Raw genomic sequence first — 21,860 nt, 5'->3', positions numbered from 1 at the left:
TCTTGTCCAGATGGGTTAGGGCAGTGTGCAGTGTGGTTGCGATTGCGTCGTCTGTGGACCTATTGGGTCGGTAAGCAATTGGAGTGGGTCTAGGGTGTCCGGTAGGGTGGAGGTGATATGGTCCTTGACTGTCTCTCAAAGCACTTCATGATGACGGAAGTGAGTGCTACGGGGCGGTAGTCGTTTAGCTCAGTTACCTTAGCTTTCTTGGGAACAGGAAAATGGTGGCCCTCTTGAAGCATGTGGGAACAGCAGACTGGGATAGGATTGATTGAATATGTCCGTAAACACACCAGCCAGCTGGTCTGCGCATGCTCTGAGGACGCGGCTGGGAATGCCGTCTGGGCCTGCAGCCTTGCGAGGGTTAACACGTTTAAATGTTTTACTCACCTCGGCTGCAGTGAAGGAGAGCCCGCAGGTTTTGGTAGGGGGCCTGTCAGTGGCATGTATTGTCCTCAAAGCGGGCAAAAAAGTTGTTTAGCTGTCTGGGAGCAGACATCTGGTCCTCGACGGGGCTGGTTTTCTTTTTGTAATCCGTGATTGACTGTAGACCCTGCCACATACCTCTTGTGTCTGAGCTGTTGAATTTCGACTCGTTTTGTCTCTGTACTGAGACTTAGCCTGTTTGATTGCCTTGCGGAGAGAATAGCTACACTGTTTGTATTCGGTCATGCTTCCGGTCACCTTGCCCTGGTTAAAAGCAGTGGTTCGCGCTTTCAGTTTCACGCGAATGCTGCCGTCAATCCACGGTTTCTGGTTGGGAATGTTTTTATCGTTGCTGTGGGTACGACATCGTCAATGCACTTCCTAATGAACTCGCTCACCGAATCAGCATATTCGTCAATATTGTTGTTGGACGCGATGCGGAACATATTCCAATCCGCGTGATCGAAGCAGTCTTGAAGCGTGGATTCAGATTGGTCGGACCAGCGTTGAACAGACCTGAGCGCGGGAGCTTGTTGTTTGAGTTTTTGTTTGTAGGCTGGAATCAACAAAATGGAGTCGATGTTTGACAGGTGGGACACACTGTGTTCCAGGTAACATCTGTGGCTTACCCTCTGTTCCTCAAAGACTGTAGTGTTGTATCTTACAACAGCTAATGATTATGTATTTGTATTTATTATGGATCCCCCTTGGCAGCAGCTACTCTTCCTGGGGTCCAAAACATTAAGGCACTTACATCACACATACAACAAAATATAAAACAGTACATTACTTAACATTATTGCACCATTACATATCTACAATACAAATGGTATAATACCACCATACAGCAATATTACAATGTACGTGTGTGTAGAGTGCGTGTGCTCGTGTGTGTGTGCGTATGAGTGTGTCTGTACCTGTGTGTGTGTGTGTCTCTTCACAGTCCCCGCTGTTCCATGAGGTGTATTTTTATCTGTTTTTTAAATCAGATTCTACTGCTTGCATCAGTTACTTGATGTGGAATAGAATTCCATGTAGTCATGGCTCTATGTAGTACTGTGCGCCTCCCATAGTCTGTTCTGGACTTGGGGATTGGGAAGAGATCTCTGGTGGCATGTCTTGTGAACATATTGTGTTATTCCAAATGTGTCCAAATGTTTAAAATATTAGAATATGACCAAATGGAGCAGCTATTTATACTACTGTATCTATCATAATAAGCCCATTTTGCTATAGAGTTTTAGCTATGTGGAATGCTGTACTATGCTTTCTCCAGATGTAGAGCATTGACAGAAGAAAAATAATCTAAGACACTGATTTAATCTATCCCCCATTCACATACCAAAATAAGCACACTAAATCTGTACACAATCGTTATGCTTGCTAAAGCATAATCAGTGTAGATCTCAGAGGATGAAAAACAGCTGCTTTGTAGCAATCCTTAGGCTCTAGTCTAGAAAGGTATTGCAACATTTTGCAAATCAAAACTATGCTCTTATAAATCAGCTTGTGTGTGCAAACTGCCTGTAAGCCTAAATGTGTGATGGAGATTAGGTGTTCCTATACCATGGAATTGGCCAAAACAGATTTTTTTTTAAATACAACTTCAGTTCCTCACAATAAAATGACAGCTCCTCACAATAAAATTACAGCTCTTAATAAAGATTGTTTAAAGTTGCTGCCACACAAGTTTGACCTCGTTTCATTGGAGTCAGTGAGGTAGAAAAGAGTGTGGTGTATCTACCCACTGACTTGGATACAGTGGGAAAAAAGCAATGGAAAGTAGATGAATTACTCATGCATTATGGTCATGAAGGCTGTCATCTGCTGGCACTAGTCTGACCAGGCTCAAAGGGAGTGCACTTTTTCCCCTTCAGTTAGGCATTTTTGGGAAGATTTGCTGTTGGCTTTTTGTTGTCCGTCTCTGACTTTCTCTCTGTCCCTTTTTTTATCTTTCTCTCTCTCTTCCTTTATATCGCTCTTTTCTCTTGTTCTCTCTTTGGTGAACACAGTGCACTACCTCGTGTGGACCAGGCTACCAGATGCGAGCGGTGAAGTGCGTTGTGAGGTCATATGGGTCTGTCATGGACGACACTGAATGTAACGCGGCCACACGGCCCACTGACACTCAGGTAAGGACACAGTCCACTAAGACCCATCTCAACATCTCTATACGTTCCCCATCTCCTCTGCACACATCTGGACAAATAACATGGGATAAGTGAAAGCAGTTTTGTGGATGCTTTGGCTACAGCCCTTGTATACTACTCAGTTTTCAAGTGACATTTGTGAGGATATAACCTGTAGTGAGGCCTACATGCAATTTTCTCAGTATTAGACCACCCAGGGCTTGATTTGTCAGACTCAGTAGAACACACAAACACCCTTATCTGTTCCTGACACACTACTTAAATGCTTAGTTGTGAGCTGACCATGTGACTTTCCCCTTCCCCTGCATTTGTAGAATGGTGTTACATTTTATAGTGAGGAAAGGGTTTTTTCCTGCGCAGGCTGCGACACAGGTACAGTCAATGACACACTGTGACCCAGTCCATTATCACCTGGACTCAATAAAGCCTTGTTGTCTAAAGGGGGGTCAGTGGGGGGCTGTGCCAGGCCGCTTTTACCCCCAGTCGGAGACACATAGCTGCGATTGTCTCCCTCCAGCCGTCCGCCTCCTTACCAAGCATGAAGGAGCAGGAGAAAAGGACCTTTCCACGGCAGGGGGCGCACGAAAGCTCCTGTCAGGGAGCAGGGGGGTTCTGGGGGTGGGTGATGGAGGGGGAGGGGGAACTGGCTCTAACCCCAGAAACCCAGCCATGGGGCAGGGCTGGTGATGGTGCAAAACATTCCTGGATTATTCTTGGAAACTGTCCTCACCTTGGTTATTATGTAAGTCACACCTACAGTCTGCCAGGGGTATCGTTTGTCTGTCAAGAGTCTTGTACTGTAGTGTAATAGTGTAGTTTCCCACCTTAATGTCGATATGTTAACAGTCTTGTACTGTAGTTTATACCATGGCATTGTTGAATACTCGTTTCTGATTGACTTGAAGGGCGTTCTAGAGCGTGCATTATTTCCATATAACACACGGTATATTTATTTGCACGGTAGAATTCAATGGCTATAGTTAATTCTTACTGTGTTTGAGCTGCTTTTAAAAGTAAAAGTCAAATATATATATTTTTAGCATTGTTGAATTCGATGTTCATAATAACAAGCTAGGATGAATAGTTTGGTTAGCTCAACTAGCAAGTCTGTTTGTTTGGTTACCAAGGCAACTACAGTCTCTATCTAGTAACTTGCTAGCTACTTCAGTGGATGTTGAACTCATAAAAGGGATAATCAACTCGTGGCTCTATGCATTCTATGGAAAATAATGAACAACATGGAATGTGTGTAGGCTGGTTCTCTCCACCTTATGTGAACCTATCTGAAAAACCTCTTCAGTAAAACAATTCCTGCTGTGTTGAAAATGACCAACACATAAACAGTGAACACAAACTCACATTCATACAATTGATGACTAATCGTCATACATTTCATGAACCTCTACTTTTATGGACTTCTCACCATGCATCAGTTTAGTTTATTAGGGCTTGTTTCTTTCTCTCTCCACGCTAATAGTTGGAAGGCAGAATGGTCTGTTTTCCTGGGGCATGGGGTGGGCAGGTCAGGGTGGGGTGTGGAGTGGTGGGCTGGGCTGGGCTGGGCTGAGCCATAAACGCAGATTGAGACTCCGGTCCCAGGGAGGCCCCCCTGGTCCCGGCCTTAATTCCCGACTCAGCCGTCAGGCCCAGTGACCCTGAATCAGTCACTTCACCTCCCTGTGATTCCAGCCAGTCATCCGTGAAGTCAGCTCCGAGACCGCCCACCCTAAACTACTGCATGGCTGGAAAAGGGGGAAAGAGAAAAGAAAGGAGCTTATCTCTACCTGAGTTGACCAACGAGATGGAGTAAACCAAAAAATACACAATGACGACTTAACACTTGCCACCTACGCACAGACATGTACACAACGTACATCAACACACACCCACAGTGTCATAGACAGGCCTTGGCTGCCTTTAGAACCAGAGTACCTTCTCATAATTCACCTCCTTCGTTCTTTCTCTTCTTCTTCTCCCACCACCTTCACAACCATTTACTGCATGTTTTACGGTGTATTTTACTGCGTGAGTGTGAGGCTGTGGAGGTTGTGTTCCCCCTGCCTTTCTGCCTTTCTGCCTGCCTGCCTGCCTGGCTAGCTGCCAGGGTCCTGTTTGTTTCCACTCAGAGGACTCAGAGTGTGGAATGTGGAGCCCTCTATGGCCCTGCTAAACCTGAGTTAGGCTCCTCTGCTCACCCCAGAATTAGGGGTTCAAAGGTCATGAGAGGGCACCGGGGAGTAGAGCAGGGCGGAAGGTGGGGAAGGAGCCCAGTGTTGGCATTGGAGACTGGGATACCACTCCACTGTGACACGTTATGACAGGCGTCAGGTTATTCTGAAGGTTGGCCTCATGTGGAGGGTCTTAACGTTGTGTGTTTCTGGGATCTGTCAGAGTAACACCGTTACTTTTGGTCTGGTGAGTACCCTTCTGTCAGAGCTGTCTAGGTTGTGTCCAGTAAGTAGATGAAAGTGTAGTACTGTGTGGTGTGTTTCTGTCAGTGTGATTGGTTTGATGGATGTGTCCGTTTGTCCCTGTAGGACTGTGAACCGGCCCAGTGTCCTGTCAGCCACCCAGTTCCCCCTGGGACCAAAGTCCCCTCACACCTTTCACACAAAACCCAGTGGAGGTTCGGCTCTTGGACACAGGTTGGTTTTATTGGTTGCACTACCACTCGCTGTAGCAATTAAATACTGTGTGTGTGTGTGTGTTGCACTGTACTGTACTGATTTCTTTCTTCTTCACCACAGTGTAGCTCCACCTGCGGCAAAGGGACCCGGATGCGCTATGTTAGTTGCCGTGACATCCAGGGTGGGGTTGCAGAGGATTCTGCCTGCTCCCACCTGGTCAAGCCCCCAGCCAGCGACGGGTGCATTGTAGTGCACTGCGGACAGTGGAAGGTCCTAGAATGGACTTCAGTAAGTAACTACTGTCTTTCAATCAACCACCATGTTAAGTGCATATACTGTGTACACTTAAAATATATTGAATGTATCCACTTAATATTTGACATTACTAGAGGGTCTTCTGGCTACGGATATGGTGTTTTCCTCCATTGCTATAGTCTTTAACCTTTGTGAACAGTTCTTCTAGAGGGAAATCTGTCTACCATTATATGCTCTCTCTGCACTGTTCATTAACTTGTATTTCTAGCCAGCTCAGTGGCCTATAATATCTGAAGTATATTTAGCTGTGGTTTGTGCTTTTCAGACCACAATTCATAATGACTTTGTGTGATTGGGTGTTTCTCTGGTCCAAGGGGAGGAGGTGATAAAACAAGCTCAGGGGTGTTTGGAAGGTTGGCTGAGGGGTGGAGGGAGGCGTGAGGGGTCTGGGAGGTAGTGAGGGGTGGAGAGAGGCGTGGGGGTGGAGGAAAGCGTGAGGGGTGGAGGGAGGCATGAGGGGTGGGGGAGGTGTGGGGTGGAGGGAGGCGTGAGGAGTGGAGGGAGTGTGGGTGGTGGAGGGACGTGAGGGTGGAGGGAGGGTGGAGGGAGGCGTGAGCGGTGGAGGGAGGTGTGAGGGATGGAGACGTGAGGGTGGAGGGAGGCGTGAGGGATGGAGGCGTGAGGGGTGGAGGGAGGCGTGAGAGGTGGAGACGTGAGGGGTGGAGGGAGGCGTTAGGGATGGAGGTGTGAGGGATAAAGGGAGGCGTTAGGGATGGAAGGAGGCGTAGGAATGGAGGGAGGCGTGAGGAATGGAGGGAGGCGTGAAGTAGGCATGAAGGATGGACTGAGGCGAGAGGGAGGCGTGAAGGAGGCATGAAGGATGGAATGAGGTGTGAGGGATGGGGTAGGCATGTGGCTGGAGGAGGCGTGAGGGATGGAAGGAGGTGTGAGGGAGGCAGAAGATGGAATGAGGCATGAGGGATGGAGGTGGCATGTGGCTGGAGGGAGGGCGTGAGGATGGAAGGAGGCGTTAGGGATAGAAGGGGCGGAGGGATGGAGGTGAGGGGGAGGGAGGCGTTAGGGATGGAAGGAGGCGTTAGGGATGGAGGGAGGCGTGAGGGAAGCATGAAGGATGGAATGAGGCGAGAGGGAGAGTGAAGAGGCATGAAGGATGAGGAGTGGAATGAGGCGAGAGGAGGCGTGAGGATGGAATGAGGGTGAGGAGAGGAGAGGTGGATTGAGGTGTGAGGGATGGAGGTAGGATGTGCTGGAGGGAGGCGTGAGGGATGGAAGGAGGCTTAGGATGAAGGAGGCGTGAGGGATGGAGGGTGAGGGGTGGAGGGAGGCGTTAGGGATGGAAGGAGGCGTTAGGGATGGAGGAGGCGGTGAGGGAGATGAAGGATGGAATGAGGCGAGAGGAGACGTGAAGGAGGCATGAAGGATGGAATGAGGCGAGAGGAGGCGTGAAGGATGGAATGAGGCGTGAGGGAGGCATGAAGGATGGATTGAGGTGTGAGGGATGGAGGTAGGCATGGGGCTGGAGGGAGGCGTGAGGGATGGAGGGAGTGTGAGGGATAGAGGGAGGGTTGAGTGACGAGGGGCTGTAGAGAGGGGCTAGGATCCTTGTGGTTTACTGATTTTTCTCATCAGACAGAGATCACGCTAGATCCTTGTGGTTTACTGATTTTTCTCATCAGACAGAGATCACTAGTCCCACCATCTGCAGCTATGGCCACCATGCACACACACCGCACGCACGCCGGACGGACGGACGGACGCCCGCCCGCCCGCCGACAGACAGACAACAGACAGACAGACAGACAGACAGACAGACAGACAGACAGATAGACAGACAGATAGACAGATAGACAGATAGATAGATAGATAGATAGATAGATAGATAGATAGATAGATAGATAGATAGATAGATAGATAGATAGATAGTAGATAGATAGATAGATAATAGATAGATAGATAGATACAGGCTGTTCCTGACTGCTTATTTATGCCAGAGCGACTCAGTGACCTCCAGGAAGCGCTCAGCCCAAGGCCACAGCAAACAGAAGCACAGAAAAAGAGACGGATCTGACTCTGAAAGTTCCCTTTAGACACTCCTGATATGGAATGGAACCGGAAATGAACCCTGATGAGGGGGTGATAACTACAGAATGGCATGGCGGATGGATGGGCCAGTTAGTTCATGAAGTTTAATGACTGTGTTCTACCGTTATGAGACCCAACTATTAAAGCAGCCTAGTGTTGTAGTTTTAGCTTGTACATAGGCATATACAGGGCCTGTTAAAAGTTCCACTGATCTGACAAACGGGTCCCTTAAAGTACTGTAACTACGCTTTCGTTTGTGTCAGCCATGTTAAAGCGACAAGACACTGACCTAAGCTGCTAGGCATTGTTGTTTGTGTTTGTATGTTGTTTGTCTTACTGTGTGTGCTGTGTGCGTGTGTGTGTACGCAGTGCTCTGTATCTGCGGGCAGGGGAAGACCACTCGCCAGGTGGTGGTGTTTGAAATAGTGACCAGATAGTGGATGTGGTGGAGTGTGACCCTGACGACCGTCCAGCCACAGAGCAGGAGTGTGCCATGTCCCAGTGCCCTGCTCTCCGCTCCAGTGATTCTCGACCCTTCCCCTCGCCCAGCGGGGGCGTCCGCAACAACCTGCCCACGGCTGCCGATGGGCGCAGCGGAGGACGAACCCAGGCCCACCAATGGAGGACAGGACCCTGGGGAGCGGTGAATTTCTTATTAACCATTTACAACCATCTTGCAGTCCTAGGGTCCTTAACATTGAATTAATGCATACAACCTATATCAGGGGTCGGCAACAGGTGGCCCGATGGACTAAAAAAGTATCTTACTGATTTTTTGGGAGTGGATAGATTTTAGTTTTTGGTCAAAAAAGACTGTACATTCACCAGGAATTTACTTAAAAATGTGTTTAATTTAGGAAATCTGTTCCTAAGTATTCTAACAAATGAAAAAAATGACATGTGATTGTGTCTCAATGTTATCAAGGTATGAAATTATTGTTATTTTCAAATATAATCCCTTTTTGGGCTGAGTTGTAGTCAATTTGCAGTGTATAAATGATTATAATTATGTTCCGGGCCCCTGACCATCTGCTCCAACAAAAATTGGCCCGCGGCTGAATCTAGTTGCCTACCCCTGACTAAGGTCAATGAGTTGTGCTGATGGCTTTGGCGGTTAATAGCCTATTGTACAGCTGTTATTAAAAACTGGGTTATTATAGTTGCACAACAATCTGTCCCCAAATAGCTGGTGTTATTTAATGGATCATGGGAAATAGCAAGAGTTATTTTCTCCTTGAGGATATGTGTTTTAATATAGCAGTGCATTATCCATCCAGTTTCCCAAAGCACATAGTCTCTGCAGTCAATCGGACCCTTGCCAGATTGATATATGTGTGTTTTTGTATACTTGTCTGTCAATGGGGACCTTTTTTCACATACTTTCACATACTGTGTGTTTGTATTTATTAATGGTGAGTGAGTGTTTATATGTGCGCTTGTTTCATTGTAGCTGATGTCTGTATGTGCAAAGGTCTACAATATGTGACACGGTGACTCTGGGTAAATGTATTATTGCAGGATCCCCTTGTCTCAGTGAGTTATGTGTGCATAGATGAGCACCATACATTTGCATGGATGTGTTTGAACATGTCTTTGTTATTGAGTCCATACATGCTCATGAATGTATGCGTATTAGTGTTTGAATGTCTACTTGCCTGTCTCTGAGTTAGTGCATACATACCTGTACGTGTGAGAGTCTGTGAACCATTTGTCTCACTCTGTGTTCTCCCTGTGACGTCAGTGCTCGAGCACATGTGCGGGTGGCTTCCAGAGGCGTGTGGTGGTGTGCCAAGATGAGAATGGTTATGCTGCCAACAACTGTGAAGATCGCTCCAAACCCATCGAGCAGCGCTCCTGTGAGTCCGGACCCTGTCCACAGTGGGTCTACGGGAACTGGGGAGAGGTGAGAGAACCCAAGCCGTCCTACAGCACTCATACACTGAGGGGGTTTAGTCACACTTTGAATGCATCATCTCATTGTTATGAACCTTGGCGTTATCATAGCGGTTATTATTCCACAATTCCATTCTTCTGAAATTGCTTTGCTGGGCTGTATGTCATCATGTACCTCCTGGGTTGTGCTGGAGGTGAGGGGTTAAAGGTCAGAGGTCGTAGATAACTGTATTGTGACAACGTGAATCAACTGTCCTGACTCTGTTTACACACTATTCTTTCATCTGCTCTATCCTGCAGTGTACCACGCCGTGTGGTGGAGGAATAAAGACACGGCTGGTGGTGTGTCAAAGGCCCAACGGAGAACGCTTTAACGATCTGAGCTGTGAGATTCTAGAAAAACCGCCCGACCGTGAGCAGTGCAATACTCATGCGTGCCCGTCTAGCCCCCATTGGAGCACAGACCCATGGAGCTCGGTGCGCTCGTAAATATACATGTTTTCTTCCGCCATCTTTTTTAAAAGTCCTCTCATTTCAATACACACAATGACAAACAAACAATCACACTTGAGAGAGCAGGTTGTTTCTGTAGCGCTTACATGCTGGAAACTCCACTTTCCATTTCACTGTTACCCTTCACTTGGCACCTGAGACTTGTCATCCTTCTAGAGACAGTTCGGAATTGATTTCTGTTCCACATAAGAGACAGGACACACACACAATACACACAACACACCAAAAAGTACAACATATGAAAAGCTTAATTGACAGTTGTGACCATAAGAACACTTTCTCTGTTATAAGTCTTAGTGTTAAAAATTCAGGATCAGTTTGTATCAAAATCAAAGCTAGTTTGTAAAATATTGTTTTAAAAGATAATTTATTACTTAAGAGTTTTTCTTCTTCGTTTCCTATGTATATAGAATTGACATCCAAAGTTTCTGTGATTGCTCTTTGTAATCGCACACTTAGTCATTCGTTGTTCATATGCAAATATTGATCAATGTTTCTGTATATCAGGAGTTTAAGATGCATAGTTTTTTTTTGTTAACACCCAAAGAATGGACATATACTCGAGTGTTGTTGCTATTCATACTCTTTTTTTTAACGTGTTGCAAAGAAAATTTGTTTTTATGTACTCTAGAGATGGATACATCATTCTAATGCTAAAGCTTTATTGACCATCATAACTGTAAAAATGTAATTTGTCTTAAAGTGTGTAATATGCAGTTCAAACAATAACAAAGCACCACCCCCACAACTCTGTTTCGGTAAACATCTAAGGGGTGGGGCTGGATAAATGTAACCACTCTTAAATGCATACACATAGCTATGGATGCAAGGACTGACCATCCATGACATGAAAATTATAGTTTTAACCATGTTTTGAGGCTATACAGTGTTTTGTTTACAATTACATTGTTTACGAACAAAGAAGTAAATAAAGGTTATATTTTGGGTTCTGATGGTGTTAGACAGTTAAACTAAGCTCCTTAGTTAAAATAAGTTATATTCTTCAAGAATCAATGGCTATATAGAATGACAAAAGTTTTTTTTTAAATGGATGTAGCAATCGCAGATTGCCCCTTTAAGGCACATGCAGTTTTTATAGAGAATTTACTAATCATCGTATGTTTACACCTTATTTTACAGTCCACTATTTACCTGGTATTTATTCAGAAATGTCATTGTAAATGGTAATTACATGATAATGACCTAATAATTACTTTTTAGTAATGTAAGTGTTGGGTAGTTACCAATTATGCAAAATTCTTTAAAAGAAACAATAGTGTTTCTCAGTTAAGACTAAGTCAACACCAGCTGAAATAGGACTGTAGAATAAAGTGATAACTGTATTATTTGATAAATTATGTGATTCTTCTGGGTAATAGTCATTTTACCACAGCTTGAAGTCTTGACCCAGATTCCTTACTTTTTACTAGCACAGACATAAGAACCCGGCCCAACCAGTAGGTCCAAGGCCCACCGCTCAAAAGGTGCTTGATATGAGTGTATTTATGTAATGTTAGATATGTCTATATATTCGCTTTTGTAAATAGTTTATTTTGGTGCGATCACCAGTGCTCAATACACATGTGAAAATATGCTATGCTCAACCATACCTCACTTGGAACAAACACAACTCAACTAGCCATTAACTTATACTTACAATGGTGCTTTTGCAAAACAAGGGAGAAATGAGATATAAACATCAAAGAATCACTATGTATTTTATTTCAAACTTAAGGTCATAAACTGTTTATTGTGACATAGAGATATGTACGTATGTAAACTGGTGTTTTGAGAAGAAGAAGTTGTTTATATTCTTTTCTTTTGTAATGTTTTTTTACGAAGAGTTGATTATTGATTATGTCCCCCGAAAATATTGTAATGTTAGGTGAAAATGTGTTGTAGTTTTTAAAAAGGTAAAGATAATTTTTTAAGTGTGTTCTTTTTATTCACCACCAAACCTCTGTCTGTTAGAGCTGAAAGAGAATGCCCCATGTCCTAGCTTTGTGAACACACAGTTAGTGCCTGCGACCACAGGGAGAGTTTATAGTGTTCTATATACCTGGAGCGCATCCTCTGAGCCAGTCGTATGTTTCTACCTCATTCTCTTCTAACATCACTCCCCACCCACCTATTATCTCCTGCCGGAGGGCTGCATCCTCGTTCACTTTCATTATGATCTAGGGTCTGTGTTTTGTTCTACCTCAATGGCTACGAGTGAAATTGGGGTAGTGAAAGCTGATCTTGGATCTGTGGTAAAGGTGCAACCTCTGCCTGGAGCCCACCCAGTCATTTCTAAGGCTAATTGTAACCTCCTGGTCATTAATGTCTGTGCATACATTGCAGACATCACACCTTATTTTAAGGGAATGTTAACACAGCTCTCAAGCAGGCAGTGAGTGCATTTCTCACTACACCTTGTTCACTAAAGAAAACGATCATTTCCAGCTCTCTCTAATATGAGTAATGAAAAGGAAGCATAAGGTTTGGGTTGATTATGATGAATACAAAAAGAGTGTGAGTAACTTTTTACACTACTTGAAACAACTACACATGCGCACATAAGTCTCATGTCACTGTGAAATTGTCGATAATTTGATTTGTAGAATAAATTGCAAAACACAGTTATACAGTATATGCATGATGATGCATTTACAATGTGTTTGATACCAACAGACTCTAGAAATAAAGCACTCTATGCCTCTCATTCCATATGGCAGTATCAGTTCGGGTTTCAAATACATTTGTGTATATTTATATAATGATCTGTATTTATTTCTACTTCATTATAATGTCATGTCAATATTTAATTTTATATGAACTTGCTGAATTTATGTTAGCTCACAGAAAGGTAACGATTAAAATTAACTAGAGGTGCTCTTAAAAAGTGTATTTAATTTATTTTATTTACTGTAAAAGATCATGTTCATGAACTATCACGAACGATTGCTTATGCTCAAATGAAGTTCCAAAACATAAATTGATATGGATTTTCTTTCAAGTCTATCCTCTACTTTATGTAGCATACAGTTAGGTAGTTTTATTCCATGACTGGCTAAAGTGAAAAATGAAGCTCATATGAGAGAAGATACATTTTAAGATAGATTTTAATGTAGTCACCTGGGTGGGGATTCCTATGGGTTGGGAGTGATCAGCCAATGATCAGAACATTATCTTCTTCAAATTGGTTAGCCTAGTTTGTAAATGGCTTTAAGCTATATGACTGCCATCTAGTAGCCACAATACATTCATGACACACAAGCTTTGGTTCAAGAATCCAGCACTGCAGGTGGTGGTAAATTACCAATATTAGCTTTACACGTTTTTCAAACATCAAAAGCAGAAGAAGATGGACTACTTTAAATGGAGATGCAGATGCCATAATGGCACAGATACAATGTTGTGAACTCTATACATCTGAATGGAGAAGAGAGGCAAAACATCTGCGCTCTTGAGCTCATCTTAGTTACAGGAGGTCTAGTGTCTAGGGAAAAAACGGATAAACGTACACTCCGGGACACTGGTTTCTATAAATAGTTTCATTAAATGAGATAATTGCCGTGAGGAAACACTAATAGTGAAGCAAACACATTCACTTACACTACCACAGGCAAGCTTGTAGTCCTGTTAAAAATCTAATCAACAAGTCTGTGCTTTAATTAAGATGATTTCCGTCAGACTTTACACTAATTACACTAGGAAAGTGGAAGTGGTCATTATAATTAACCAAATTACCTACTATGGATTAAATAGGAAATTATCTCTACAGAGAGCATTACTCGAGCTCACTAACTAGTGTTTGGAAAGGGGCGTTTTCAGTGAATGAAAATGTACAAATCACTGAACAATATCTTGTCTTATGAGGTCAGGGCCCCAGTGACCTATTTGAGCAATCAAGATTTTTCTGTCGGCCAAAGTTCAAAGCCTTTTGTACCAAGGGAAATCTTTATTCTCTGTGACACTGACAAGATGGATCCCCCACTTACTGCGCTTATTCACTCCTCATGCCTGACATGTTTTTTTTTTGTGCCTGGCGTCACGTGCTCTTCAACTACGTTGCCCCCTCATCCGCCCCTCGCCAGTCCCCCCTCGCCCAATGCGGGTTGATGACATTGTTCTGATGGTGGGGGGCTGGTGACAGTGACTCAAATGATAGCCCGTCAGAAAGACAAGGGTCACGTTTGATCTGGGATGGGCCCCTTCGCTGTACAGCTAATCAGCATGGATGGACTTCTGGGAAAGGGCTGTGATCCAAGGGAAAAAAGCCAGAAAAGCCCTGTTGTCTGTGGGGGCCCGGAAGACCCAGTCGCCTTTGATTCCGGGACGGAATGCAGGCTTTGGAATGTGGTTTATTTTAGGCACAACTTGCTGTCTGTCCGGGGCATTGTTATATTTGACACTGTAAATAAAAGCATCTGATTTGAATGGTACAATCGAATTGCGTCTGACTGCATGATAGTTGAAAATAGTGTGATAGTTGAAAATTGTGTTGTAGATTAAAGGTAGTTTTGTGATGATTACACTTTACATTGATATCAATATATCAATTTCACTCAGAGTATGCTAAAGTATAAGCACATTTATACCTGGTTGCCATAATACACCCTTTGTCCTGATCTTGTCCAGATTCTGATTGTGCCCACATTTTTAAACAGGTGTAGACGATTGAAAGACGCATTGTGATCTGATTGTGATCCGATCTTCCTGACCATCTCTGAAGGTTGCCAGGCACACATTGTGTCTGGAAATCTTACAAGTGTAGACGGATCTGGACAGTGAAACCATTTAAATCATTATCCTGTTCTCTAAAATCATTGACACGTGGCACTACTGACTTAAGGCTTCAATATGTGTCTTAAAATAAATAAATATCTGTCAAATAATCTGCCAAATAAATTGCATAGGGAGAGACCAGAAACTCTGGTCATAATGCAGAAACAGTGTACAGATAAGACACATTTTAATACCATGCAAACATGCATTTCTGAAGATGTGGGCACAATCAGAAAGTGGACAAGATCAAGACATACTTGGTAGTGACAGGTATAAACAAGGCTATAGTGTCTAGTTTATGTAATGGTTGTTGGGTAAATTTCTGCATGAATCACATTAACTAACTGCATGTAATAAAAGTGTCTAGTTGACACCCACATCACTTGTGGATATAGAGAATTGGTGGGTGATTTACTTGTGTTCACTAACTGGTGCTTAGTGACAGTGCTGTAATGATTGAAATCCAAGGTAATAGCAAGTTATTGGAGCAGAGTAAAATATCTGGAAAGCTCAGTTAAAGAGTATATAAAACCTTGAGGAATGATCTGATATTTGAAAAGCAGCACAGTCTGGCTGCCTGCCCTTTGTTGTAAATGCCTTTTATTAAATGATTTAACCCTTTGTATAATACTATTTCTCCTAAACGTCCCTCCAGTACCATGATTCTAGCCTGTGTGTCTGCTCTCTGTGTCTACCTCAATCCTAATTCCAAATACCACTGTAATGCCTGCTCGTAGGCCAGTGGGTGAAGCAATAGGATCTAATTTTGAATGTTACCTAAAACACTATAGATGGGCAATAAGTGCACCTTAAAAGTAGAAGTGGCCTGCATGCTCTAAGAGACTGATGCAGACTGATAGCTGGCCTCGAGTGGTACTTATAAAGGAGAACTAACTGTAACTGGTAACAGAACCTCGCAATGCTGAGCCCAATAACAGCCTCTTACAGATGTGAGAAACATCTGGAGACTAAGGCCTAGATTAAATCAGATCGAGCGTTAACCAACGTTGGCCGACCGACATCCGCATAGCAGATGTTTTGGCGGTGTTGGAGGTGTAACTGTGGTAGGAGCTGACATATCGGTCACCGGCTTTTCTTGTGTGCAAAAAACACCCTTATTATCCCTTCCGTGTTAGAAGCTCAAAACGGAGCTAGAAAGTGTAGGTTCTATCGCTGTTAGAAATAATTACTTTCAAATGTAAAACCATTGATGTTAGGCTAATGCATGTTTTCATGTTCATTTGGATGTGGGGGATTTATGCCTATCATTCTAATTCAAGTATTTGAACTTGTAACACGGCTGCATGAACTTTAACCCAGCTGCATAGGATTTGTCGGATTATAGTCGGGTGTGGTTTTGTTGCATCCGATGGCATTATACACGATAAGGTCACACAATGAGCTGCTTGTGAATTTGACAGCTTTAACGCAGTTCCACTTCCAACACCGCCAAAACAATCTGAATGAAATTAGCCTTAAGCCAAAACACCAAAATGTAATGGGGGGCTCCTCACAGAAAGACATGTATACATTACAGTACATACATTAAAATTGTCTCACTTATGTTTATTGAAATTCATTAGAACAAACATTTTTCAAATGTATAGCGGTACAGAGAGTAACCACACATTGCTGGTGTAATTGGCATAATTATTTATTTGATCATGTCATTCTCAATCAAGTTTATTATGCGAAATTGGTGTCTGTGGTTATTATCGCAAACAATTTGTGATTCATCACTGTACACTATCAATCTCTTAAAGATGCAATATGCTAAAATTCTAATAGTTCGCCTCATTTCAGTTTATGTGATAAAACAAGCAAAGTGTAGAGAATCATTGTACCATCTAAACCGCCGTGAAATATCTTTTCAATAACCACAAATATTGTATTTTCAGCTGTTTGATCCTGGTGTACCAAACTGAACAAAACACTACTTTTTAGACTTGCTTTCAAAGAGAATGGCAGATCTATACCTCAAATTTCTATGTGAATTTGGTGGTCCCAAAATGTTACATATTGCAGCTTTAAATTAAATTATTTTAGTAACTTTAGATTTGTCATTCCTTTTCATTTTGTGTTTTGTTTTCATTTGTTAATATAAAATGAAATGCCAATAATAGTGTATAATGCATATAAAACAAATCCATTCACAACGTGCTCACTTCTATAGTAATTTCCGGTGGGAAGTAACTTCCAGTTGTTGTCCTCTGGACCCTGGGGACATTTAGCCCCGCCCTCCCTCTCCTAAATGAGGTGAAAGGTTGTCGTGGGTTCCTGTCCGGCGCGGTCCCTCACTGAGCAGTGCAGTGCGCCATGCTGGGATACGTACTCGTTCAACCGAGAGCCTGTCGCATCCTATCTGTACTTGCAACTCTACACTGCTCATGGGGCATTTAAGCCCTGAACAGCGCCTGACAGGCAGTCCTGTCTCCCAGGCTGTGTGCCACCCCCAAGACCAAAGCCAATCGCATGCAAGGAACAACGAGCAATGAAGCCACATTCAAACAGAGCCAGAAAGCTGAAGCCTAGAGGATAAAAGGTAATATAGCTTGTATCTTTCAAAATTAAGACAACTGGCGCCGGATGTGGCAGCAGTTTACGGGCGCCTAACCAATTGTGGTTTTTTTCGCATTATTTGTAACTTATTTTGTACATAATGTTTCTGCTACCGTATCGTACGGCAAAAAAAGAGCTTCTGGATCTCAGGACAGCGATCACTCACCTCGAATTAGAGTTTTTCTTCAACAAGCAGGACGCACAGGATGTACTTCGAACACCCTACAAGGCCAACATCCCCGTCATTGGCAAGAGAAAGAGATGCAGGTACAGAGGACGCAGAGCGGGGTGCCTCGTAAGGATCCACAGACGGCGAGTGGGAAAGCAGCCGTTACCGTCAATATTACTTGTCAACGTGAAATCATTGGACAATAAATTAGACAAGGTACGGTCACGAATATCCTACCAACGGGACATCCGAAACTGTTTCGGAAATTGTGGCTGAATGATGACATAGATATTCAACTAGCGGGATATACGCTGCACCGGCAAGATAGAACAGCACCCTCCGGTAAGACGAGGGGGGGGGCGGTCTGTGCATATTTGTAAACAACAGCTGGTGCACGAATTCTAAGGAAGTCTCCTTATTTTGCTCGCCTGAAGTAGAGTATCTTATGATAAACTGTAGACCACACTACTTGCCAAGAGAGTTTTCATCAATACTTTCGTGGCTGTTTATTTACCACCACAGACGGATGCTGGCAATAAGACTGCACTCAGTCAGCTGCATAAGGAAATAAGCAAACAGGAAACCGCTCACCCAGAGGCGGCGCTCCTAGTGGCCGTGGATTTTAATGCAGGGAAACTTAAATCAGTTTTACCTAATTTCTATCAACATGTTAAATGCGCAACCAGAGGGAAAACAATTCTAGATCACCTGTACTCCACAAACAGAGACGCATACAAAGCTCTCCCTCGCCCTCCATTTGGTAAATCTGACCACAATTCTATCCTCCTGATTCCTGCTTACAACCAAAAATTAATGCAGGAAGCACCAGTGGCTCGGTCTATAAAAAAGTGGTCAGATGAAGCAGATGCTAAACTACAGGACTGTTTTGCTAGCACAGACTGGAACATGTTCCGGGATTCTTCCGATGGCATTGAGGAGTACACCACATCAGTCACTGGCTTTATCAATACATACCCCAACCAGAAGCCATGGATTACAGGCAACATTCGTACTGAGCTAAAGGGTAGAGCTGCCGCATTCAAGGTGCGGGACTCTAACCTGGAAGCTTATAAGAAATCCTGCTATGCCCTGCGACAAACCATCAAACAGGCAAAGTGCCAATACAGGGCTAAGATTGAATCATACTACATCGGCTCCAACGCTCGTCTTATGTGGCAGGGCTTGCAAACTATTACAGACTACAAAGGGAAGCACAGCCGCAAGCTGCCCATGGACACAAGCCTACCAGACGAGCTAAATTGCTCGCTTCGAGGCAAGCAACACTGGGGCATGCATGAGAGCATCAGCTGTTCCGGACGACTGTGTGATCACGCTCTCCGTAGCCGATGTGAGCAAGACCTTTAAACAGGTCAACATTCACAAGGCCACGGGGCCAGACAGATTACTAGGACGTGTGCTCCGGGCATGTGCTGACCAACTGGCTGGTGCCTTCACTGACATTTTCATGTCCCTGATTGAGTCTGTAATACCAACATGTTTCAAGCAGACCACCATAGTCCCTGTGCCCAAGAACACTAAGGCAACCTGCCTAAATGACTACAGACCCGTAGCACTCAGGTTCGTAGCCATGAAGTGCTTTGAAAGGCTGGTAATGGCTCACATTAACACCATTATCCCAGAATCCCTAGACCCACTCCAATTTGCATTACGCACAATCAGCTCGGGGATTCATTAGATGCATATGATACTGTGGGTGAGCGCTATTCCAGCCAGGCTGATCAGATTCAATAGCAGACTCAGAGGCTCATAAGTCAGGATGCTGCCATTCATGGTTCCATGTTGAATCATTTAACCCCTTCCCTTCTCTCTGCTAGCTCCCTGTGCCACTCCAGGCTAGCCAGGTCTCTATACAGCATGCATGTAGTGACCAGTATGCTGTAAGCCCAGTGCCTGCCATAGAGACACAGCCAACAACAACACAGTCAACGCAGGCAGCCCTGTCAGCACAAGCAACCTGCTCAACCTTAACAGGCAACCTGCCCCTCAGAAGGCAAGCCCACTTATCGCCTCAACTCCTTTCTCTGGGTTCAACCTCTTATTTTAGATTGAATGGACAGACTGCATGCATAGTAAACTATTGCATATTGTGTCATTCTTAATCCCTCTTTAGGGTCTTTAATGAAAAGAAGACAATGTATTATTACTGAGGTTATACAGTATATGATCTGTATGTCCCATTTCTCTCTGCCTGTGTGTAACTGTGTGCATTTTGTCCCTCCAGTCACTCCATACCCAAAGCTAGAGCTCCTCTACTATGCTGAGCCTGGGGTTCCGGAATTCTAAAGGAGTTCTATAGGAGTCCAGTTGACCTACAGCTCCAGCAAATGGAGATTTTGTTTTAATTTCTAAAAAGGGACTGGATTTATTTTATTTGAACCAATTCAGTCCATTGTTTATTACGTGATGTTGATGTGGAAATCTGATGTCTCTAACTGTGAATGGGAAGATATGATTAAGATGTAAGCCATGTTTGGCTAGTTTGGAATAAATTTGCCAACCCTTTTAATCACAAGGCACTTTTTTATATTGTACTGTTCATATCATGGAACAAAAGGGTGTGTGTCTTAAAATGACACTCTATATACCCTGTATAGTGCACAACTAGTCCTGGCCATAGGTAGTGGGAATAAAGAGACATTTCAGATGTAGATGCTCATTGCTTGCTTGTTTACCAACTAGTAGAAAGATGCCAAAGCAACCCAGAATGATCCTGAACTGTAACACTAATGTCATGACGTTGCCTGTTTGGGTATAGCAAGCCCCATCCCACTCTCCCTGCCACTCCCTGCCTCCCCCTTTCCTCCTTCAACTAGGTTGCTGTGGTCAGAGAGACGTCGTAAATTCCTGAGAATCTCCTCATGGACACACAGTATTAGAGAGAGGGTACACTTTCATAGAGAACAAAGGAAATCCTTCCACCTCACAGAACTTGAGGTACGAACACATTTCATGTTCCGGAAAAAGTATAAAAGATYGGTGAAGATTCCAGCTATTAACTGGTCCGTTTGTCTCAACTTGGGGAAACCCATGGGAGACTGTGTGGCTACATTACCATACCGCTGTTTATATAATAGCCTCAGATATGAGGTTTACATCTAATTGTAGTATAAGATGAATGAGTGAGTATGATACTGTTTGTATAATTGTGTAATATGATTTTGGACTGTTTAATGAAGAAAAATACAATTCCCTTTTGATTTGAACTAAATCCGAGGACCCAACCCTGAGCCCAGTTAGGGTCAGACATCCTGGGAGAGCCCCTTTCTGCAACTCCGAATAAAAACCCAACTTTGAGAAATGATCACTAGACCATGTTTTTCTCCATTAGGAGGGGAACGAAGGTTGTGTACCATTGCTGAATCTTTTAACCATACCACGTGGTTAAACTCTTAGACTATACCGACAGAATAAGAACAAGTCTTTGATATTGATTACTAGTCTGCAGCTAGGATTTCGGTATCATTGAACGCGAAGAACGACAACCGCCGAAACATCCATTCTATAACGAATGTCACTCTGAACTATCCACAATAACCACGACAGAGAGAGGGAGAGAGCGGACGAAACTCTCCAATAGAAACTAACTTTTCACCAGCGATCAAGACGACACACTGAGCGTAAATATATATATATTGATTGCAATTGTTCCCGAATGAGTGAGCGTTCGTGTGTAAAGGATTAGCATGTCAATTGTTATAATTATGAACTCTGTAGTGACTTCTTGGTCGACCCCCCATTTCCCCTTTGTCTAACAAGCCACCATGCCGTTTCAGCCCACTAGGGCATATTCTCCTATCATTTCATGTAACCATTTTAAGTTTGTTTGTTTGTTTATGCATTTMTGTGAATTACTTAGTTAGTAATAAATAAATGATTTAAGACAATTGATGTATGGATGACTCATAGTGAAGACTGGGTTCGTGCAGATAACCAACAATTTACGACGTTTGGAATGAGACTAACGTGAGGTAAAATAAATAAATCATTAATCAGAAGACTATTGATCAGATATGAAAATATCTGAAAGGTTATATTGGGAAATTATAACTTTGTAATCTGAATACTTTCCTTGGTGCCCCAACTTCCTAGTTAATTAGTTACGTTATTATTTAGTTGATCACTTAATAACTAATTACAGAGAATCTTTGATAAAAACTATAAGTCTTCAATTTAATGATAGTAAAGACATGACACTAACATGTCAATCTGCTTGTTGATGAAGGTCCTTCTGAACTAGGCACTGTTCAGAAGTCTTAACCTTTGTATGATATGGATCAGTTCATGCCCAGTTTGGGAGTTGAGGTGTTTTGTAGATTAAATAATTTGTGAAAAAAATATCTCAAACTGGACCTCCAGAAGAAGCACAGTGGCTAT

The 21,860-nt window shown here is 43.4% G+C and overlaps 1 protein-coding gene across 1 annotated transcript in view; it reads left to right on the top strand.

The window, feature by feature from the left end:
- The window catches only part of adamts9 (ADAM metallopeptidase with thrombospondin type 1 motif, 9), a 43,021-nt gene extending 30,345 nt beyond the window's left edge, over nucleotides 1-12,676 (top strand). Inside the window, 7 exon segments of the mRNA XM_023993893.2 lie at nucleotides 2,439-2,558; nucleotides 5,114-5,221; nucleotides 5,324-5,491; nucleotides 7,931-7,983; nucleotides 7,985-8,204; nucleotides 9,303-9,464; nucleotides 9,755-12,676. Of these exon segments, the coding sequence (XP_023849661.1) occupies nucleotides 2,439-2,558; nucleotides 5,114-5,221; nucleotides 5,324-5,491; nucleotides 7,931-7,983; nucleotides 7,985-8,204; nucleotides 9,303-9,464; nucleotides 9,755-9,943 (1,020 nt within the window). The 3' untranslated portion in view covers nucleotides 9,944-12,676.
- Nucleotides 12,677-21,860: the final 9,184 nt, after the last annotated feature.

Source organism: Salvelinus sp. IW2-2015, linkage group LG1 (genome assembly GCF_002910315.2).
Source record: "Salvelinus sp. IW2-2015 linkage group LG1, ASM291031v2, whole genome shotgun sequence".
NCBI lineage: Eukaryota > Metazoa > Chordata > Actinopteri > Salmoniformes > Salmonidae > Salvelinus > Salvelinus sp. IW2-2015.
Note: the sequence above shows the minus strand (reverse complement) of the source record. Positions and strands in the feature narration are given on the sequence as shown.